Source organism: Chrysochloris asiatica, unplaced genomic scaffold (assembly GCF_000296735.1).
Source record: "Chrysochloris asiatica unplaced genomic scaffold, ChrAsi1.0 scaffold00354, whole genome shotgun sequence".
Classification (NCBI taxonomy): Eukaryota; Metazoa; Chordata; class Mammalia; order Afrosoricida; family Chrysochloridae; genus Chrysochloris; species Chrysochloris asiatica.
Window position 1 is genome coordinate 1,884,146 of NW_006408872.1, and position 21,449 is coordinate 1,905,594.

Below are 21,449 nucleotides of genomic sequence, written 5' to 3' on the forward strand. Positions count from 1 at the left end.
ATATGCAGATGATACAACCTTGCTTGCTGAAAGCAAAGATGACTTAAAATACTTACTAATGAAGATAAAAGAATATAAGAAAACAAATTTCTTCACCATTGGATCAATAAGCAATATCCACATAACTGGAGAAACATTAAAGTTGTCAAAGACTGCATTTTGCTCTGATCAACCATCAACACTCAAGAAGCAGCAGTCAAGAAATCCAAAGACATATTGCATTAGGCAAATCTGCTAAACAAGACCTCTTTAAAGTGTTCAAGAGCAAAGTTGTCAGTTTGAAGACTAAGGTGAGCCTGACCTTATTTTCAGTACCCACATGTTCATGTGAAAGCTGGACAGTGAATAAGAAAGACCATAGTAGAATTGATACATCTGGTTATGGTGCTGGACGAGAATATTGAAAGTACCAAGGAGTGCCAAAAGAATAAACAAATCTGTATTGGAAGAAGTACAGCCAGAATGCTCCTTGGAAGTCAGGATGGCCAGACTTCGTCTCTCATACTTCAGACATATTAATTATCAGGAGAGATCAGTCCCTGGAGAAGGATATCATGTTTGGTAAAGTGGACGGTCAGAGAAAATGAGGAAGACCTCCAATGAGATGGATTGGCAAAGTGACAGCAGTAATGGGCTCAGGTGTAGCAATGATTGAGAGGTTGGCACAGGACTGGGCAGTGTTTCATTCTTTTGTTCATAGAGTCACTATGAGTTGGTGCCGAGTATGTGACACCTAACAGCAATAGGGTTTCCAAGTAGATACTGTTAGGTTTGAATCACCAACCTTTTGGTTAGCAGTCCAGTGCGGATCCTATAAAACCACACCAGGACTCCATGCAAATATGGTACTTGTGGTCCATCAAAAGGATTGGAGAGTTTCTAATGCAAATAAGTTTAATTGAAACCTTGTGGGGGTTGTTCTCTTGTTGTTCTTAAGTGCCTCTGAGTCAATTCAGACCCATAGCAACCCTGAATAGGGTTTCCAAGAAGCACCTGGTGAGCTTGAACTGCCAACTTTGAGGCTCAAAGCAACTTTGCAATCCAGCGCATTAACCCACAGTGCCATACCAGGACTCCCTTGTTGAGGTGGGACTATGCAAATAAAAGATCGAGAAAGAAGATGAGTCCTTCAAGTTGAAAGGCACTCAAAATACTGACTGGGGGAGAGCAGCCTCCTCAAAATAGATCCTGAAATACTTTTTTTTTATGATGAAATATGATGCCATTGCTCTTCAGTTTATCATTCCCAGCATAGTAAACCATATGATTTTCCAATTCAAAATGGTCAATATCAATCTTTATGTATTCCATTTTGATTTTGACGACTTTCCAAAATAGCACTGACCAAAATCATGTAAATACAGCAAAGCTTTCAGGGCGTTCAGTTGTTGATGTGGCACAACTCAAAATGAGGAGAAACAGTTGCTAACATTCATAAATAACTGGAATGTGGACTGTACAGTTGAATCTAGGAAAACTGGAAGTCAGCAAAAATGAAATGGAATGCATAAAGATTCACATCTTTGGCATTAGTGAGCTGAAATGGATTGGTGTTGGCCATCACAATGCCTATTTATATAGTTTTTCACATAAAAAGAAAGAATGATGCTGAAATCCCCCAAATCCCTGGCACTTCTGAGTTATCAAAGACCTTATGAAAGATAGTAGAGCAAAACATAAATGAATGTTTATAAGTAAACCCAAGCCCCAAAACCTCACTATCATCAAGTCAATTCTGAATCATAGTGACCCTACGCAGGTTTTCTAAGGCTAAATATTTTATAGGCACAGACAGTCTCATATTTCTCCCAAAAAGCAGCTGCTGGGTTAGAACTGCCAATCTTTTGGTTAGCAGCATCACTAAGGCTCCATTTATGTGTAAAGTATCCTTTTAAACAAACAAAAAAGAGCAGAATGTAGAATTAACTGGTACAGATGAAGCCCTGTGCAGACAAGGGAATTTGAAAGCTACTTGTTTGGGTACCATTTTCTCTCCATGAAACCCTGCTTTCCAGCTCCTTCTTTCTCATGGGCTGGCATATGGCAGGTACCCCTGATGGAATGCATTGTTGTTGTTAAGTGCCATCAAGTCCGCTGACTCATAACAAACCTGTATAGGGTTTTCCAGGAGCGGCTTGTAAATTTGAACCACCGACCTTGTGGTCAAACCGACCTTGTGGTCCAGTGCAATATCCCACAGCACCACATCAGGAATAATTTGCCTCTCATATCCAATACTCCACAGGTAGCATTGCTCGTAAGGGGCTTTGGTGATGATGTTGCTAAGTGTTGTCGAGAAGGGGCTTATATGGTGCTGTGGAGTCAGTTCCGACTCATTTGTGATCCTTTATAGAGTTTCCAAGACTATGAATCTTTACATGAGCAGAAAGCCTCATCTTTATCCCATGGTGGCTTTGAACTGCTAGTAACCACTACGCTTCCAGAACTCCTTAGGAAGCTTGTTGTTGTTATGTGCCGTGGAGTTGGTTCCGACTCATAACGACCCTGTACAGGGTTTCCAAGACTGTAAATCTTTACGGGAGCAGAAAGCCTCATCTTTGTCCCATGGAACAGCTGGTAGTTTCGAACTGCTGACCTTGCAGTTCACAGCCCAATTCATAACCACTACGCTACCAGAGCTCCTTTAAGAAGCTTATATAGGCATATATATTTTGACAATACCAATTTAAAGAAAACCTAATACAAAATAACACCCTGGGTTGCCAATGGCTAGATTTGGGTGAAACACTGGGTTCCACAGGTCTCCCTAAGCCTTCACTAAAGTCACATCATCATGTCCTAGGGGCCCAGGGAGCCTGTCTCCATCCACTCCCTGAACACTAAGTTTTCCCTTTCCAGACAGCCACCCAAACACTCTGGCCCACACAAGACAAGCATGGTTCCCTTGTTAGTCTGTAAAAATGCCTGCCTGTTCCCTGGTTTTATACAACATGCCCCTTAAGGAATAATAACTGGTGTAGGCAGCTCAAATGAGGCCATCCTGAATCCTATGCTCAACCCATGACAAACATCACCTCAGTTAATTGCCTTGGTTGTTGTTGCTAAGTATCATCAAGTTGGTTCCAACCCATAGTGACCAGGTATAGGGTTTCCAAGGAGCAGCTGGTGAGCTTGAAATGCTGACCTTGCGGTTCAAACCAACTTTGCAGTCCAACGCATTAACCCACAGCACCACACCAGGACTCCTAGATGGCCCTTAATGATGGGTAGATTTCATTTTACAAATGAGAATACTAAGACTGACTGATCTGATGGAGCTTATCCCAAGACCCCACCAAGAAGTGATGGTGGAGTCAGGATTCAAGTCCAGGCCTTCTCCTCCAAAGCAATTAGCTATTCGGTTTGAGAAGTGCACCCACTTTACTGCTCCCTCACACCTTAACCACTATCTCAGCTGGGACCTTCCCGGGGATCTTGAAGCTCACTGTGTGTGCTAGCGGCTCTTCTGACTACCTGCAGTGCCCTCCCTGCCCACCCTTACCTCACCACCTAACACTCTGTTCATCTCTCAAAACTCATTTCCATTAAGCCTGCCTGGACCCCCTACTCCACTAAGAAAACTCTACTCTCTTTTCCAACCTAATGTACTCCCAAAACCCACAATCCCAGTAGTCATAATTCACAGTGACTTGTGAAGAGAGGTGCTTGCCATTTTAGGAAGGGGAGGAACTGGTCTACCTGGGATCAGCAAAGTTCCTCAGCATAGCCGAGGAAAACTGTTAATATCCCCATTTGACAGATGAGGAAACTGAGGTAAGAGAAATCAACTACTGATTTCCTAGGGCTGCTGTCACACAGATCCACAAACTGTGTGACTTAAAACAATAGAAATGTTGTTCTCACAGTTCTGGAAGTCCAAAATCAAGGTGTTGGCGCCAAACCCTGCTCCCTCTGATGGCTCTAGGGAAGGATCCTTCCCTGACTCTTCCACCTTCTGGTAATTCCTGGTGTTCCTTGGGCTGTGGCTGCATCACTACAATCTCTATCCCTGTCTTCACACGACCTTTTCTTTTTTTGATTCTTATAAAGACACTTGTCATTAGATTTAAGGCCCACCCAAGCTGTGATGATATCATCTCATCCTTTGAAAGATACTATTTCTAAATGTGTCACATTCTAAGGTTACAGTTGAACATGAGTTCCTGGGGACACTTCCACCCACTACATCAACCAATGTGCCCAAGATCACAGAGCTAGTAAGGTGCAGGATGAGGTTTGACCTCGCAGTCAGACCCCACACTCACATTCTAATCCCTGACTTCCACCCCACTACACTGCTTCACTGCAGAACCAAAAAACACAAGAGCAAATGACAGCTGTGGGCCCCACATACCATCTCTTATTAAACAGACACCAGAGCAAACATCTCAAGCCATCCCATTCCACCAATGACCCATCTTCTTCTCGACAGCCCCACTATCGAGACTGGAAAGCAAAATGTCCACTTTCCCAGGCTGCTTGAGCTAGAGACAACCCTGTGACCTACACAAAGTCAAGGATATATAGGGAAAATCTACTGAAGGATTCTAGGGAAGATTTTGTTTCTGGTAGGTAAAATTCTAAGATGCCCCCAAGATTCTCATCTTCCTCAGAGATTCAAACAGCCATCTAGGTGCTGCTGTTAGAGATTCTGCAAATTTAATTAAGCTCCCAAATCAAGCTGATGTACATTAATCCAAGGAAAGCTTATCCTGGATGAGTTGGGTCTAATTAGATGAATCTTTATAAGGGAAGAAGTTCTTTCTAGCAAAAGAGATTCAAAACATGGCAGTGATGAAATACAAGGGAGAAGAGACTGAAGTTGTCAAGGATTTCATTTTTCTTGGAATCACAATCAATACTCATGGAAGCCGCAGTCAAGAAATCAAATAACGTGTTATTTGGCATTAGGCAAATTTGCTGCAAAAGACCTCCTTCAAGTGTTAAAGAGCAAAGATGTCACCTTGAGGGCTAAGGTGCACCTAACCCAAGCATTTTCAATCACCTCATGTGCATGTGAAAATTGGAAGATGAATAAGGAAGACCATTAAAAAGAATCAGTCCATTTGAATTATGGTATTAGCGAAGAATATTAAAAGTACCACAAGGGTGGGCCAGAAGGGGTGGGAAGAGCATCTTTTAGCAGTACTTGGTGAATATGAATCCCTGAGGATACTTTCTTCCCCAAACTTTCATTCTGGAGGAGGCACAAAATACAGGTAGCAGTTTGGATGAGGAGGTAAAGGCAGAAGAGGGAAGGGCAGGGAAGGGAGAAGACAAAACTAAAGTTGGAGTTTTAATGACCACATGGAACTGAGCCCTCTATGCTATAAACTGAAAAGGGACTCCCTAAAAGTGACTGAGGCACTGTAGGATAAGCAATGGACTTATAACCACAAGGGTAACAGTTCAAACCCACCACTTGTTCCTTGGGAGAAAGAGGAGGCTTTCTGATTCTGGAAAGATTTACAGCCTTGCAAACTCTGTACAGGGTCACTATGAGTCAGTATCAACTTGATGACAGTGGGCTTGATTTGGGGTTTTAAAGTAGAACGTTTATTACCTGAGAAGAAAACGAAAAGCCACAGGTCTAGCCAAAGCCTTAACCAGGAACAGGGAGACTTGTGGCATGAAATAAATAATAAAGGAATGTCGAAGACAGCATAAAGTGCATATTTTAATTACACATCATGAGTACTCAATTTTTCAAAGTACTAGTTACACAGAAAAGAGACCCTCAGAGGTGGGGAGGTCAGCACCAATCTGAGGAGCCCCTCATTTTTGAGCCCCTCATTCCCCTCCTGTGCATGTGTAATAAGGATCGAGAATCTGTGGCCAGAAATAAGGACAAGCAGAGGAGAACATGGCCAAAGATTTGACGTAACCCTGTTATCTGGAGACGTACCAGGCATGCTCCAGAGGACCCACCTGTGACATGCAGGTGGAAGGAGACCTTCTGTCCCCCAGCCTTACAGCTGTAGTCCCCAGCATCTGCCAGGCCTGCCTACTGTCCCACTAGCCACTACCTAGGGCCCGTGGCCTCCACACACACCCCTAAGCTTGAACTTTGTTTCTTTCCATCCTTGTACCATATCACCTCCATCAGAACCTGGATCACCTCTCACAGTTCCACACACAGCTCAGCATGGTGCTGACCCCTACCTCCATGAACTCTGGCAGGGGCAGATTACTCAATAAGCAAGCTATGCAGCAACTTCCTTGAGCTTACTCCCGAATCTGTAATGAACAGTTTCAAATGTTTTTCACCACATTACTGGGTATTCGCTCAGTTTCTGTCAAGGATGGTAAATTTGAATAGAGGTTTGATTCTGTAGAAAGGTGCTAAGGGTGGGGGGGAGGTTTGAGAGAAACAGATGCCAGCCATATCTAGAGGCAGAATCTTTGATGTGATGAAAAAAATGTGAAAGTTGTTCATTACAGAGATTAATAAGTAAGCCCATGCTTACCTTATTTATTGGGTAATCCACCAAGGGTCAGAGACTCAGACGAGGCACAGCTCAGCTAAGAAATGAAGTGACAATCCAGAACTGGTGAGGAGGATGCTCAAAGTACTTAACCAGTAATAAACCAGTTACCCTCAAGACTCAAGGCAACTCCATCTGTGTCAAAGTAGAACTGTGCTCTGACAGCAATGGCTACTTTAGGGGGAAGCAGATCACCAGACCTTTCTTCCAAGGTGCCTCTGGGTGAACCTTTTCCATTAGCAGCCATTTGCATCACGCAGAGACTCCTAATCATTAATTATTGTTGTTAAGTGTTACTGAGTCTATTCTGACTCATAGTGACCCTATATTAGGTTTCCAAGGAGTGGTTAGCCGTTGAGTGCTGATCCTGCAGCTCCACACCAGGAGTCGTAATCATTAATATAACACTATAAATCAATGTATGAATTAATATGACAAAAATAAACTATAATCACCTTTACCCCACAGATAAACTGAATTGTGAATATTCTAAGGAGTGCTCGTGGCACTGTGGGTAGGTGGTGGTGGTGATGTTCTGTGGAGTCGGTTCCGACTCATAGTGACCCTGTACAGGGTTTCTGAGGCTGTAAATCTTTACAAGAGCAGAAAGCCTCATCTTTCTCCTGTGGAATAGCTGGTAGTTTCGAACTGCTGACCTTGCGGTTTGCAGCCCGATTCATAACCACTACTCTACCACAGCACTATGGGTTAGGCTATCTTTTATTTAAAAGATTGGCAGTTCATCCCACCAGCCACTCCATGAGTGAAAGATGAGGCTGTCTGCTCCCATAGAGATGTATTTATAGTCTCAAAACCCTATGTAGGGTTGCTATGTGTCAGAATTGACTCAATGGCAGTGGGTTTAGTTTCATTTTCTTGGTGAATATTCTAAAGATTTCAGCAAGAGCTTTCAGCTGCAGCTGGTCTTCCTTCACTTCCCTGACTGGTCTCAGTCATACAAATGCTGATTGGTTCCTTGTCAGACATGGAGTCATGGCTCATTCCACTCACAGGGGACTTCCAGGCCATGGCACCAAGGGAACTGTGTGTGGTAGGCAACATCACACTCTTCCCATGGCACCAATAGCCACAGAGGCCACAGAAAGCAGAAGCAAAGAAAGAGTCAGGAGATGGCTAGTCTTACACATCACAACCAGAACCTGTATTTTTTGTCCATTTCAAGTTAAGATGGAAGCCAAAAGTTAAGCACCCTGTGTGAGCCAATCAGAAGAAAGCTGAGTGCCAGTATGATCCAATCAGGAGAACATTGAGGGCCTCCTGGGCCAAGCTGGAGAAAGGTGTGGTGACACTCCACTGAGCTTGTAACTGCTGCAGAAGACTGTGGAAGAGGGCTAGGGGGAGGTTACTGAGGGGTTGAGGGACTGAAAGCAATGACTGCCAGGCACAAAAGGCTCAGAGAAGCAGACCCAGGCAGAGGTGGGAGGGAACAGAGGAGCCTGAACAACCTTGCTGGACATCCTCACCAGTAGGCCCCATCCTGACATATGGGCCACCCACCCCAGGAATTTATCCAATCAGCTCCCTCCCCTCATGATGACTGAGAGTCATATGATGCGATTCCCCACTAAACTCCTAGTTTGAAAGACAACTCTACAGTGGTACCACCTAGCCAGCCTGCCCAGCCCTGGATCAGAAGCCCAGGCTACAGTAACAAGTACATCGGCTGTACCTGTACCCTTCACTGAACAGAGTCCCTAACTGACAGCAGAGCAGATTAAACCAAAGAGAACGCCATGCAGAACCATGTGACTGCATGTAAATGGCCTCAGTGGGCATCCATTGCTCACCAGCAGGTACTGGGACATCCACCGGCCAGTGCAGGCCCAGGCTACTCTGTACCATGAGACAGGATGGGTCCTGAGAAGATACAGAAGCCCACCACCAATCACCACAGAGGGTGCCCTGACCTCAGAGTGCCTTAGGTGCCAAAACATGCCCTGGAGGGTCTACATTCAACACTTGAATGTCCCTTCTCCTTCACCCAACCCTGAAACCCACCTGTGACATCCAGATGGAAGGAGACCTTCTGGCCTCCGGCCTCACAGGTGTACTCCCCAGCATCTGCCTTGCCTGCCTGCTGCACCACCAGCTGCCGACGATGGCCAGTGGCCTCCATCTGTATCCTTGAGCTCGAACTCAGTTTCTTGCCATCCTTGTACCAGGACACTTCTGTCTGAGTCTGGGCCACTTCACAGCTCAGCGTGGTACTGGCCCCTGCCTCAGCCTGCACTTTGCTCTGTACAGGCTGATCCTTGGCAAACACCTCTGTGGGTTCTAAGGACAGGAGGGACACAAGGTCAGAGATTCACTCAAGTGAGAGTCCCCATGTTCTAAATCCACCACAATGGGACTCCAGATCCTAGAAAACTATAGCCCCATCATGAGAACCTTTTGTGATTCAGGGGCTGCACAAAGATCAAAAGTGCTGGATGCAGCCAGACCTGCTTTCCACCCCATGTGACCCCAAGTCACATGTACATACTTTTGCTCCACACCAGAGGAAAGTATGCTCACCAGACACCCGGAGCTGGAACTCCACAGAGTCCTCGCCTGCCCGGCAGGTGTAGGTACCCTCATCCTGCCTGGTTACAGAGTTTGCCACCAGGCGATGCCGTGTCCCCACATCCTCCAGTGAGAAGTGCTGGGAGGAGCCACTAAGTTCAGTGCCATCCTTGTACCAGCGCACATTCATGTGGGCCTCTGATGTCTCACACTCAAATTGTGCCTGGCTACCAGCTACCGCCTCCACACGACCGCCCGCTGACTCCTTGTGCAGAAAGCTGGAGAGGCCTACAACGACATGGAAGTAGGCAATCTGGGTCAGGGGCAGCCAGGTTTGCAGACAGAATCTGGCAGCAGGCAGCCCCTGACCAGGCATGTCACAGACCAGCTAGAAGGACCCTATAGGTTACTGATTCCCCCAGACCAGGAGTCTCCTTCAGAGAGCTCCTGACCAGTGACAGGGTAAGCCTCATTGTACTGACTTCCAAGGATGAGGAACTCACTGTTAGAAAGTGCTTCCCAATTCCCACCTCTTTTCTTACCAAGCATGAGAGAGTAACTGTTCCTACTGCACAAAGCATCCCTCACAAGCCTGCCCCAGAGCTGGAAGAACAAATAGGGGCAGATGGACCCCAGCCAGCCCCTCACTCTCATCACCTTGCACGGACAGCTGGTAGGCAATCCGGTCCCCACGGCTGAGGCACTCGTAGAGGCCAGCATCATCTCGAGCCACATCTCGCACAAGCAGGACCCTCTGTCCGGCAGATGCCTGCACCTCATACTTGGGGCCTGGTGGTAATACTCGGCCATCCTTCAGCCAAGTCACAGCTGCTGCTTGGTCTGACAGCTCAGCCAGCAACTGTGCCTCTTCATGCAGCCGTGCCCACACCTTCTGGGTTGCGGCCACAGGCAGCTTGTCACCAATCAGCGCTGAGGCTGCTGGGGGACCATGGCAGGTGGATGAGGGGACATGGACAGAGGTGGGTCACAGGAAAGAGGTCAGAATTCAGAGAGAAAGATGAAGGAGTAAGGGTGGGAGGGGAGGGAAAGGGAGAGAGGGGAAGAAGGACACAGGATGCAGAGAGAGATGGGAGAGAAAAGAGTGGGAAGATAGAGAAAAAGGAGGGAGAGAGAGAGAAAGGGAGATAAATGGAGGGAGACAGGGATGTGAACATGAGGGGTGGGAGAAACAAAATGGACAAGAGTCCAACAGACAGATGCAGGAGAAGAGGGAGAGGAGACCAGAGATCAGAAATGTCCCAGAGAAGAATGGAAGATAGAAGGGGGAAATCAGAATGGAGGGAAGATAGAGAAAGGCAAGAAGGAAACAGAGACAAGAAAAGATATGGAGAGGGAGAAAGACACAGTAATGGACAAGGGGAGGAGAGGGAGGAACAGGAAGAGTGCAGAGTGAAGAAGGAGAGAAAGGCAGGTAGAAATGAGGCTGGCACCATTTGGAACACCCTAAGTGGCCTCCCACACTCTGGAACCTCCTTCCCTCCCATACTCAGCTCCAAAGCAACCACCACCCAGCCAACTGGGGAATGGGCTATCTTGAAGCACCTCATTGCAGCTTCCTCAGGGCCACACACTGGCTGACCAGTGAGCTCCCAGCAGGAGAATCCACTGGAAACATGGACTGGGAGGAGGCTTCAGGAACTAAGCAGCAGCCTATCCACAGTAGACTAGGCCGACGGCCTCCTCTGAACTGCAGCCACTTTCCCAAGGGTCTACCCAAGGCACCCCAAAGCCCCTAGGAGTGCGCAAGCTAGGTTGGGTCCCATGGAAGGGCAGGAAAGGCCTCCTAGACACCTAGACAGGGACCCAGCATGCTCCCAGCAATCTCACTGGGAACCTCCTCCTAGAGTCCATGGGCATCCTGGGGGCAGGGGAGGCCAGGTTGCAGTGCCCCCCTAAAACTGACTTTCCTGACTAGAGCCTAAATACAGACCCCATGTGGACTGGACTACAATTGTTATGCACGGACCCTCCAAACCTCAGAGCTCACTAAACCTACAAAGCTCTAGAAGATGGGTCCTAGTGGCACCCCTGATGGCCTATTTAAAGCATAGAGACTCAGGGAAGACACGGGGTTGCAAACAAGGAGTCACAAGGGAGCCCACCCCAGTCTGGCTCATAGTTGCCACTTGGAGGCACCCAGTGCAGGGGCCCTGCCAGGAGTATCCCCTACCTCGGACCACCATGCGGATGCTGCTTTCAATGCCATTGGCCACAAACTTGAGCTCGGCGCCATGTAGGCTGGCAGGCACAGTTCGGATGGTAAGTGTATGGTGGGTTCGGTCACAGCGAATCACGTACACACTGCTGGCCTGCAGGACCTGCCCGTCCAGGAACCATTCGCCCTCCGAGGCCATCGTGAGGTCCACAGAGAAAGTCACCTCTCCACCCTCCACGGCCTCTATTGCCTTCAGGGGTGTTTTCACAGCCAGCTGGGGGACTGGGGAGAGGCAAGGGGCATTAGGCTCTGCCCTCCCCATCTCCTCCTCCAGACCCAATTGTCACCTCCTCCAATAAGCCCAAGTACAAGCTGAGCACCAGTGGATCTAATGACACTGTGGGGGTGAATGAGACCCACCCTGAGACTCCCTCAGGATCCCTCTAACCCAGCTTGCCCCCAGGGCCTGTGCAGACAGGCAGACCCCTCAGGGAGCTGAAGTCTTGTTTCAGGGTCTCCTCTTCTGCCACAGCAGTAGCACCTGGTGAGCCTCGCCCAATACAGAGGTTCCCTGGCCTCAGGTGGAGGCTGGACTCTGCTTCTGTAGCCTGGAAAAGTGTAGAGACCTTCCCAAACTGGCCCCATAGTCCATGCTGGGGATCCCCTTACCTAGGTGGACTGTCCCTAGAAATTCGAGTGGGGGACTCTGGCCAAAGCTGTTCACAGCTGACACCCGGAACTGGAAGTCTCCCTCCTCTGTCACGCCGGCCACGGTCAGTTCAGGTGTGGCTACCCACTCAGCCTCATGGCATCGGCTCCAAGCATAGGCACCCAGTCTCCTCTTCTCCACCAGATATCCATCAATGGTGATAGGGCGATCTCCGACGGGTGGTGCAGACCAGCCGAGGGTCACAGAACTCTCTGTCTTAACTTTCACCACAGGATCGGAAGGGGGATACAGAGGCGGTCTCCTGGGGACTAAGGGTGCACATGTCAGTGTGAGCACCCACCAAGAAGAGGCCTCCTGTCACCAAACAGGAATCTCACTGGGACCCAATTCCCCATGCCTGAGTTCCAAGATGGGGGGAGGGTGTCACTGGACCCCCAACAACTCTCCATAGGTGAGCTGCTCAGATGGCCTGGAATGGTTCTCAGTAAGGCCTGGGACAAAATCTCCACCTTGACTCTGTGCTGATGCCTCTAGAACACAGCATAGGCCCCATGACCACCACTAGCTGTTCCACATAGCTGTGGAACATCTCCTTCCCATCTTAGTCCTTGGATCTAAGTCCTGTGCATCAGGGTCTCAGGCTAGATGACAGCTAAAACCAGGCACAATGAGCCTTCTAAGGGAGTCTGGGGTCTATCCTTGCCCTGAGCAAAGGGGGAACCTGGTGAGGGTTGGTCGGGGGAGGGGGACCCACCACCCAGTCTACAAAAAGTTGATTCATGCCACCAAAGGTCAGCAGAAACAGAATTAATGCTCAAACATCCATGTTTACACCCTGTGCTTCTAAAATGGTTCAGGCTCAAATCTAGCTTTCTGCTTTCCAAAGCATCTCTTAATTTGGTTAGTAGAATATGGACCACAGTGGCTCCTACTTTACAGATGCTTGGGTGACCATATCAACTACTTTCTAAAACTAGATACTTCTGAGAGGGAAAGGGGATGGTAAAAACAGAACGGTCCCAGCTCTGGAGTTGCCCACCACAGCCTTGTACTGCCTCAGGTTGAAGCTCAGAGTAATGGAGGTGGGAGAAGGGGCTGCTGTCCATTTTTGCTCAGTGGACTGAAGCAGGGGTGATGACTAGAGAAGGCACACAATCCAATAGGCACTCCCGGAGGACCTTACCTGACACAAAGAACTGAGTGGACGTCCGACAGTCCCCAGCCGTGAAAGCCACCTCACCAGCATCCTCCATGCTGCAATCGAAGATGGTCAGTGTGTGGCACCTGCCTTCATCAGTGATGACCAGTCGATCCCCGGTCACTATCTCCTCCTGGTTCCGCAGCCATCGCACAGGACTCACGGGGTTGGTCAACTCCACATAAAATATAGCTGTATCCCCCACACGAACGCCTGTCTTCCTCGGGAGCTTTCTGGTAAGGTTACCTAAGGTGGGGGAGCATCCAGAGCAGAGTCAGACAGGTGACATCCAGCCCAGGTACACTTCCTGCCCACCCTGACCTCAGCTCAGCCTGCCACCTACCTTGGACAGAGAGCTCAGCCACCGTGCGGCTGCCCTCCGCAGTCTCACAGATGTAAACCGCATCGTCATCAGCTGTGACGTTGCGCACGGTCAACCTGCGCTCCGTGCCTTCCTCCTCGATGCCATACTTGGCACTGGCCCACAGCCGTGTCTCCTCCTTGTACCAGGAGGCCTCCGTGGCAGGCAGTGGTACCTCACACTGGAATGTGGCTGACTCCTTCTCCTGAACCTCCAGGTCCTCCAGACGCTTCTTAAAGGGCACCGGGGGCTCTGCCAGGAAAAGGTTCATGAGAGAAGCCCTCCCAAAGGGGATCAAGGGTAGGAGTCAGAGATAAGGGGTGGGGTCAAGGCAGGGAGAAGGAGGGACAGGGCCAAAAAAGGGCCCAGAACTCAAGGATAGTGGTATAATAGGAACATAGAGGAAGGGGGAGAAGTGGGGGAGGAGAAGAAAGCCCTCAAGATTCAATGAGCGCAAGAGAGAGGAGAACAGTGAGGATGAGAAGGTAGAGAGGGGACACAGAGCTCAAAGGAAAGAGCCCTCCCAAAGGAAAACTCTGTAAGAACAGGTGATTTGGGAAGCAAGAAACACCATGGAGAAGCACAGACTCTTCTGCCCCACAAAAGACAGAATAGGGAGCTAGCATTCTAGGCCAGGAATACCCAAGAAATCCTGATCACACCAATGGTGAAATTTCCTGAGTGCTTGTTGTGTGCCAGGCCCCTTGAGCTCCACCATTCCTGATCAAACTTCACAAGGACCCACAAGGAACAAGGGATAGTTCCCCTCAAAAAATTAGGAAACTGAGTCAACCACTCTGCCCAAGATCCTATGGTGGTAAAAATTGGAGGTGGGCTCAGACATGAAGACACTCTTAAGAGAGAATAATAAATGAGTCTCACCCCCAGCCCCTGACAAAAAGAAGCCTCAATTGAGGGGCTGGGAATAACACCTGCCACCAGGGCTCATCTCAGGGGAGCTTCCCCTCTATCCTGAGAGGTGCACTGTGGGAGGGCCCAGAGGGACATGCAGACTGGCCCAGGACATCTTCAACCACACCAAGTGTTACACCTGCTCATGCCCTGTCTCCTACCTCCATTAGCATTCTGGGGGAAACGGAAGGGCCAGGGTCAGCCTTCAGCTTGGACAGGGCAGGATTAGTGGCCAGAGGGAGTTGCAGGGCAGATGTTGGAGAGAGCTTTGGGCACGCTGTCTCCCAAGGTTCCCTACTCTGACAGGCTGCAAATCTGCTTAGCCTCACACTCTTGGAATCATGGCAGACAGGTCCCCAGAAGAGCACTGGACAAAGTGGGGCGTTTGAAGCCCTGCTACTCCTCCAGCCTCCTCTGGAACCCCAGCTCTCCACTTAGTGACTGTCCTGAGAGCTGGGGCTAGTTACCTCCACAGGTGTTTTCCTAGGGTTTCTGTCCCTTATTACCAGCTGTCATGGTTCCTATCAGGTCGTAGTCATCTCCAAGGTTAACCCCGTCCTGCTCTCTTCAGAGGAGGACTGGGGTGAAGATCTGCCCACAAACTCCAGAATGTGTCAGAAAACACGTGGCAGGGTAGGGGGAGAAAGATTGTGGGGAGGAGGGGGGCTGCTTTCCTCTTTACTCGTGCTATTCTCACAAAACTGAAGGACAGACCAAGGCTCATGTCTTCGCGACCAGGAAGCCAGGGCCTCAAAACTGGCAAGATTCACCACGACCTCAAAGTCTGGCTTCCACGAAGTGGACACAGACACCAGACTGAAGTCAGTGGGGCACCCAGCTCACCTCGCACCACCACCAGCACGGAGCTGTAGGTCTGACCCACTAGGTTGGAAGCAGTGCAGGTGTAAAGGCCACGGTCTGACTGCTTGCAGAAGAGGATCTTGAGCACGAAGTTCTCTTGCGCATCCTCGTACACCATGTGCCGCCGGCCCTCCACCATCAGCTGCCCGTCCTTCTTCCACACGGTCTCGGGTTTTGGCTCTCCTGTCACAAAGCAGCTGAGCCGCGCGTGCTTGCCCTCGGTCACGGTGCACGTGCGGGTGCCGCCGCCGGGGGGCGTCCGCGGGCTTTCAGTGCGCATCTCCTCGCGCCGCCGCTGCAGGTGAGCCAACAGCGCCGCCGTGGAACCCACTGGCGGACCTGGCACGTTTGCGTCCACTACAAGCGCTGCGCTAGCGCTGGCGGCCCCCAGAGGGTTCTCAGCCCGCACTGTGTAGGTGCCGCCGTCTTTGGGCCGCGCGGCGCGAATGCGCAGCGCACTCGCCTCGCCGTCAGCTTCCACTTGCACGCGGTGGGCGTCGGGCGCGGCGGGTTCGCCCAGGCGGCGCCCATCCTTGGCCCAGCTCACGGCCGGCGGCGGACTGCCCTGCACGCGGCAACGGAACGTGGCATCGGCGCCCTCGCTTACTCGGATGGACGTCGGCCGCAGCAGAAAGTGCGGCGCCTGTTCAGCGATCGTGGTGTCTGTGCCCACCTGCAGACTGACGGCGGCAAAAGCCTCGCCAATGGCGTTGCGCGCACGGCAGACGTACTGCCCGCTGTCGCCAAGCGTGAGGTCCAGGATGGTGAGGCGGTACAGGTCGCCATCCTGAGCCAGGCGGTAGCGAGCACCCACGTCCAGCGGCTGCTGGTCCTTCTCCCAGCTCACCTGCGGCACGGGGTTGCCCACGATTTGGCAGCTCAGCGTGGCATCCTTGCCTACTGACACCAGGAAGGCCTTGGGTCGAGTCAGGAAGCGGGGCGCGCCGCTGAATGAGGTGTAATTCATGGTGACGGCAGTAGGTTCCTGATGGGAATTAATGGTAGGTCGTGAGCCTTCATCTGTTCTCTCTCTCTCTCCTTCGCCCAGTACAGAGCACAAGAACCAAGCTTAAGTCATCATGAGTGCCTGCGCATGTCCTCCCCAGCCTGGGAAGCATCACCTGGTGGCATATTCGCCAGGGGGAAGATTTACTCCTTTCTGGAGATTTGGGATCTGGCTTCTCTTCACTAACCTTCCAATGGCCTCTTCTAACTGATAGAAGCATCTCCTGAGGACAGATAGCCCACTGTCCTAACTGGAGGTCCACTTCTACCTGGATGTCCCTTGAACACCTGTCCCAAACCTGACGCCCCAACTCCCTGGCAGTTTCCTACCTGTGTTGCACCCAGACTGGTTTCCCCCTCCAATGACACCTTCCATGCAGGCCCTCCCCTGCCTTCCCTGAACCCCTTCAGATATCCTGTCCCTTCCCCAGACACAAATTCCAATCTGCCCACACCTTCCTCCCTCAAAAGGGAGACTTCCTGTACCCGAGCAAGGTCTGGCAATAGGAAGTTCATAGTGAGCACATGGTCCGGGGCTGACACCTTCCCTGACAATTGCACACAAGAGGGTGTGGAGTTACACCAGGGGTTCCCTTCCCCACCCCACCCCACCCTTGGTTTCTCTGAGGAACCCCACTCCAGCTCACCCGACGCTCCAGCAAACTGGATCACCCACCGCCCCAGCCCTCCTCACCTAAGCCACCCCTTCCCACAAAGAACCTGATGCTTCAGTCACACTCTGGCTCAGGCTAGATTGAGACCAGCCAGTGCACAGTTCTTCATCATAAGCCATGAGCATGGGCCAGGGCCTGGCCTCATCTGCTTATGGAGGTTTCTCCTGATCACCCCCAGCCCTCATGGTGATACACTCTTGAGTTATCAATGAAGGTATAGAAACTGCCCTCCTTCTACTCACCCAACCCACCCCATGGTCCCCACACCCTCCAAGCTCAGAGAACCTGCAGCTCTGGGTCTGGGATCACTCCAATCCTCCCTATGCCTTCCCAGCAGATGAGTTCAGAGATTGAATTCAGTCAGTGGTGTGGACTGGGGAGGATGACTGGATAATACCAGTCAGATCCCAGGAATGGCTAGAGACTCCACGGTGGGACAGCTGGGACCACATGTAGGCTACTTGTAGTCAGTCACTCCCTAGTCCTCAGCTTTGGCTCCACTCACTGAGCATTCTGCTGAGATAGGACCAGACAACTGGGTCCTCTCGTGGCCTGTCCATGTCAAAGGCCCCAGCCTGACCTCCACCCTACACCCACCCAAGGTTGAGGCCCAGCCAGGCCAGCCCTCTGTGACCAGGGTGCTTGAAAAGGAGGAGGGGGCCCTTTCTGCACCTCCACAGGGTCTGTGAGAGTTGCCAACAGTGTTTTGGCTCCCCACATCTTAGGGCATGGGGGACACTGTCATCCCATGTACAGAAACCAGAGCCACCACCAGGGTTCCCTGATGTGCACCCCAACAAACCCAAAGGGTTGCCCTGTAGGGAGTCAGCCTCCCCAGCTCCAGGCCTGTGATTCAGGTACCTAATCCCCTCTAATCCCCTGCAAGGAGGCTGAGCACCAGGACATCAGGGTGGCAGGTTGCTGACTCACTGTGCTATCAGCACTTCTGTCCCCCATGCCCTGGGCTGACCAGGGAAGACAGGCAGCTATCCATAGCAAGCCCCTCTTAAACCTGCCTCCATGCATCCTGGTCAAATCCCTACCCTTTGGAAAGTTGCAGTGTACTGTTTGTAGAAGAGCTATGTTAAATCACTTCTTGGAAGCTCCTCACCCTACGCTTTGAGCCCTCCCTATCACCCGCCCAATTCCCCTGGTTGGTCAGTGAGTCCCCCAAAGGCAGGACATTGAGTCCTCCCCATTAACACACCCAGCATCATACCACAATTCCTACACTAGACCTGGCCAGAGTTCGTGTCAGTGGGGGCTATTCCTGGAACCCAAGGGAGGGAGCAAGGGGTGAAAAGGAGCATGGCCAGAATCCTTGAGAGGGAGAGAGCCCCCTCAACAGGTGACACAGGGAGTGTTTCTGGCTTGGTGGGGATAAGATCCTTGTCCAGGCAGTTGGGGGTGCCAAGGCTTCAGCTGTCTGTCTGTGCAGGACTGCACATCTGCCACTGCCCAGATGCCCCTCAACCTCAGTGGCAGAAGACCCTACAGGCCTTGGGAGATCGATACATATATCCAAGGGACTTGCCCAAGAAAGCTTCCCCAGGACCCACAGCAAAGACTCCCAAGCTATGCCCACCCTCCTACTCCCTTGTCCAGACTACAGATGAGAACACAAAGGCCAATGGGCTGCCCAAGGCCTCCTGTGGACATAGGAACACTCCACAGCCTCCTCTCCCTGCACATTCATCCTCAGAATTGGGAAACCCAAGTCTAGTTTGGGCTCCATCCTCCTCTCTAGCCTCCAAGGGAAGGCCCTTCTATTTTCCTGGGAAAGCATCCCTCGTGCATCCTACATGTGCTTCCCAGTCCCTGTGCTCCCCAGTCCCATGGTGCTTCACTTCTGGGCTGTGCTCCAACCTTATCATGAACTTGGGGACCCCCACCCTGCCTGGGGTTATGCCCAGAAGCCCTTACAGCTGACCCTTGGCCATCCACGGCCTCTCAGTCTTTTCAGCAACCCCACCCCCACTTTTCCAAGACTGTTTTCACCCCGGTCCTCACAGGGCTGGGCCCATTTTCTAGATGAGTCACAGTGGAAGATGACTGGCAGACCCTCCCCAGACTCCATGCCTTCCTTCTGACTGGTGCCTTCCATCCCCAGGTCCCACCCTGAATCTGTTTCACCAAGTCTCCCCCTTTCTCTACCCCCTGGGATGGAACCTACAGTCTGTGGCCCACACCCTTGCAGAAAAGACTTCCCATGGGGTACCTCCCTTAGACCCCTGAGATGTCTGCTTCCCTTGCTCCAGGAGAAATTCTTTCCTGGAGTCAGGTGTCAGATGCCCCTCTGGCTGTCCCCTCTGCTGAGCCAACAGGCCCAAAATAGCCCCAGCTGTCAGCGGGCATTTCTGCAGAGCTGGGGGCAGGGCCGACCAGACCCCCAGGCCACTCTGGGGTGGATGGCCAGGGCATGGAAGTGGGTGACTTCCATAGGGCCACCTCTACTCTCAGACTTGACAGTCATCCTTCCCCACCTCTTCCCTCACTTGAGGCCCAGAAACAGTCCTGTCAGCCACAGCCTGGCCAAGCTCCACTGCCTCCCACAGCCATGACCTTCAGCTGAGCTGCCCTCTAGAAACACAGGGGTCCTTGGTGGCCTGTGCCCCACCCTTGCCATACTCTCACCCCCTCACCTGCATCTACGCGGACGGGTGGGGGCGGGCACAGACCGTGGGACAGGGCCTCCAGGCCTCCTTCCTTGCACCTACGCTGCTCCTGCCTAGCAGCTTGCACGCTGGCCCTCCTTCAGACTGGTTGGGGAGGAAAGGACAGGCAGACGCTGTCAGCTGGAGAAGGCTAGCCCGCCCCTCACCCCACCCCCACCGCTGGTCAGTCCAGGCCCAGCCCAGCTCCAAAATAGCATGAGTGTCATTACCCACAGATACGGTTTCATCCAATTCTGTAGAGAGCCAAATCTGTAGGGGGCAGAGGGCAGAGGCTCCAGGGGGTCAGGCCCAAGGAAGTGAGACACCATGTCCTCCATGCCTGACCTCTTCTTCAGACCAGCACCCCGAAGTCCAGGGTGACAGAGGGAGCCTGGAGTCCCCCTGGCCCAGTGTACATACATGTAATATGTGTGTGCATACATGTGCTGTCCCCATTCTGGAGAGAGGGCCATAACATCTCCATGGCTTCCTCTGCTGCAGTGGCCATGGAAGGATGACAGGGGAAGTCTGGGGTCCTACATGCTGGCTGGGGTCCTACAGGGCCTCCTGACAGATATAAGGCCTTAAAGGACACGCAAAGTTTATCCTTTGTAGGGTTTTTATTGTTTAATATTAGCAAAGAGGCCGAATGTTGCATAGCGTTTAAACTGAGCTTGGAAAAGCAAAGCAAAGCAGACACCTGCATGCCTGAAGTCCTGTAGGTTAATTTTGCTTGCTTGTCTTTTTTATGTCTTCTGTGTCTGTTGCTGGAGGATAAGCACTGGACCGCAAGGTCATTTTGAACCGCAAGGTCAATGGTTCAAACTCACCAGCCACTCCTTTGAAACCCTATACAGGATCGCTTTGAGTTGGAACTGACTTGATGGCACTTAACAACAACAACTTGCCTATTTTAGGGATTCCTGGTGTGGCACTGTAGGATCAGCACTAGACTGCAAACTACAAGGTCAGAAGTTCAAACCCACAAGAAACCCTATGCAAGGTCATTATGAGTCGGAAATGACTCTAGAGCACTTTACCCCCAAAAAAAAAAGTATCTCTTTTGGGAGCATGGTAGGTCTGCAGGATAAACACTAAACTGCAAACCAAAAGGTCAGCAGTTCTAGCCCATCAACTGCTCCTTGGGAGAAAGATGAGTTTTTCTGCATGACAACCTCAGAAACCCTAGAGAGGGTTGCTATGAGTTGGAACCAACTCGACTGCCCTTAACAACAGCAAAAACATCTAAAGGTTCACCTCCATTTTATTTTTTATTTCCTTGCAATTTATTTGTTACAGAAAGCAGAACATTTGTCCTTAAGGAGTTTCCAGAGACTGGTCTGGCTGTGCTACCCTGTGGAGTCCTCCAGGCTGCCTGATTAGCTTGCTGCCCTGGTCACCACGGTGTCATAGTGCTGTGTACACAGGACAGTCTGGGCAAGGACTGGTCCCCTGGGGTGCCATTCATTTGCTAGAATTCTGTCTCAAGAGATTTCTCACTTATCAACCTTTTAGTGGTCCTCTTACAATTTGCTTTGAAAGCAGGGCAACTGTCTGGTTCTTTTCCTTTAGTTACTGATTTTAAAGCAATGGCCCCCATGCCCTAGCATCCCCTTTGTTAAGTTTTTGTTAAGTGTCATCAAGTCAGTTCTGATTCATAGCGACCCTGTATAAGGTTTCCAAGAGCAGCTGGTGAGTTTGAATCACTGACCTTGTGGTCCAGTGCTTATCCTACATCAGGACTCCAGCATCCCCTAGTGAGGAGCTTTTATGGCATGACAGGAAGAACTCATGAGTTTAAGCATAGCTCGGGTGCTTCTAGTCATTACTCCTGTCATCCTCACCAAGTTTCACAATGTCAGCTTTAGCCAGTAGAGCTGGAGAGTCAGGATAGACCTCCGTGCCTAAGCCCCAGGCCACAGGTCTGAGC

At 50.9% G+C, this 21,449-nt stretch overlaps 1 protein-coding gene across 1 annotated transcript in view; it reads right to left on the reverse strand.

The window, feature by feature from the left end:
- OBSCN (obscurin, cytoskeletal calmodulin and titin-interacting RhoGEF) overlaps positions 1 to 16,153 on the reverse strand; it is a 247,856-nt gene extending 231,703 nt beyond the window's left edge. The window contains 9 exon segments of the mRNA XM_006876128.1: positions 5,929 to 6,120; positions 8,505 to 8,780; positions 9,021 to 9,296; positions 9,666 to 9,947; positions 11,200 to 11,466; positions 11,854 to 12,162; positions 13,038 to 13,298; positions 13,396 to 13,665; positions 15,169 to 16,153. Coding sequence (XP_006876190.1) covers positions 5,929 to 6,120; positions 8,505 to 8,780; positions 9,021 to 9,296; positions 9,666 to 9,947; positions 11,200 to 11,466; positions 11,854 to 12,162; positions 13,038 to 13,298; positions 13,396 to 13,665; positions 15,169 to 16,153 — 3,118 coding nt within the window.
- Between the last annotated feature and the right edge of the window lie 5,296 nt (positions 16,154 to 21,449).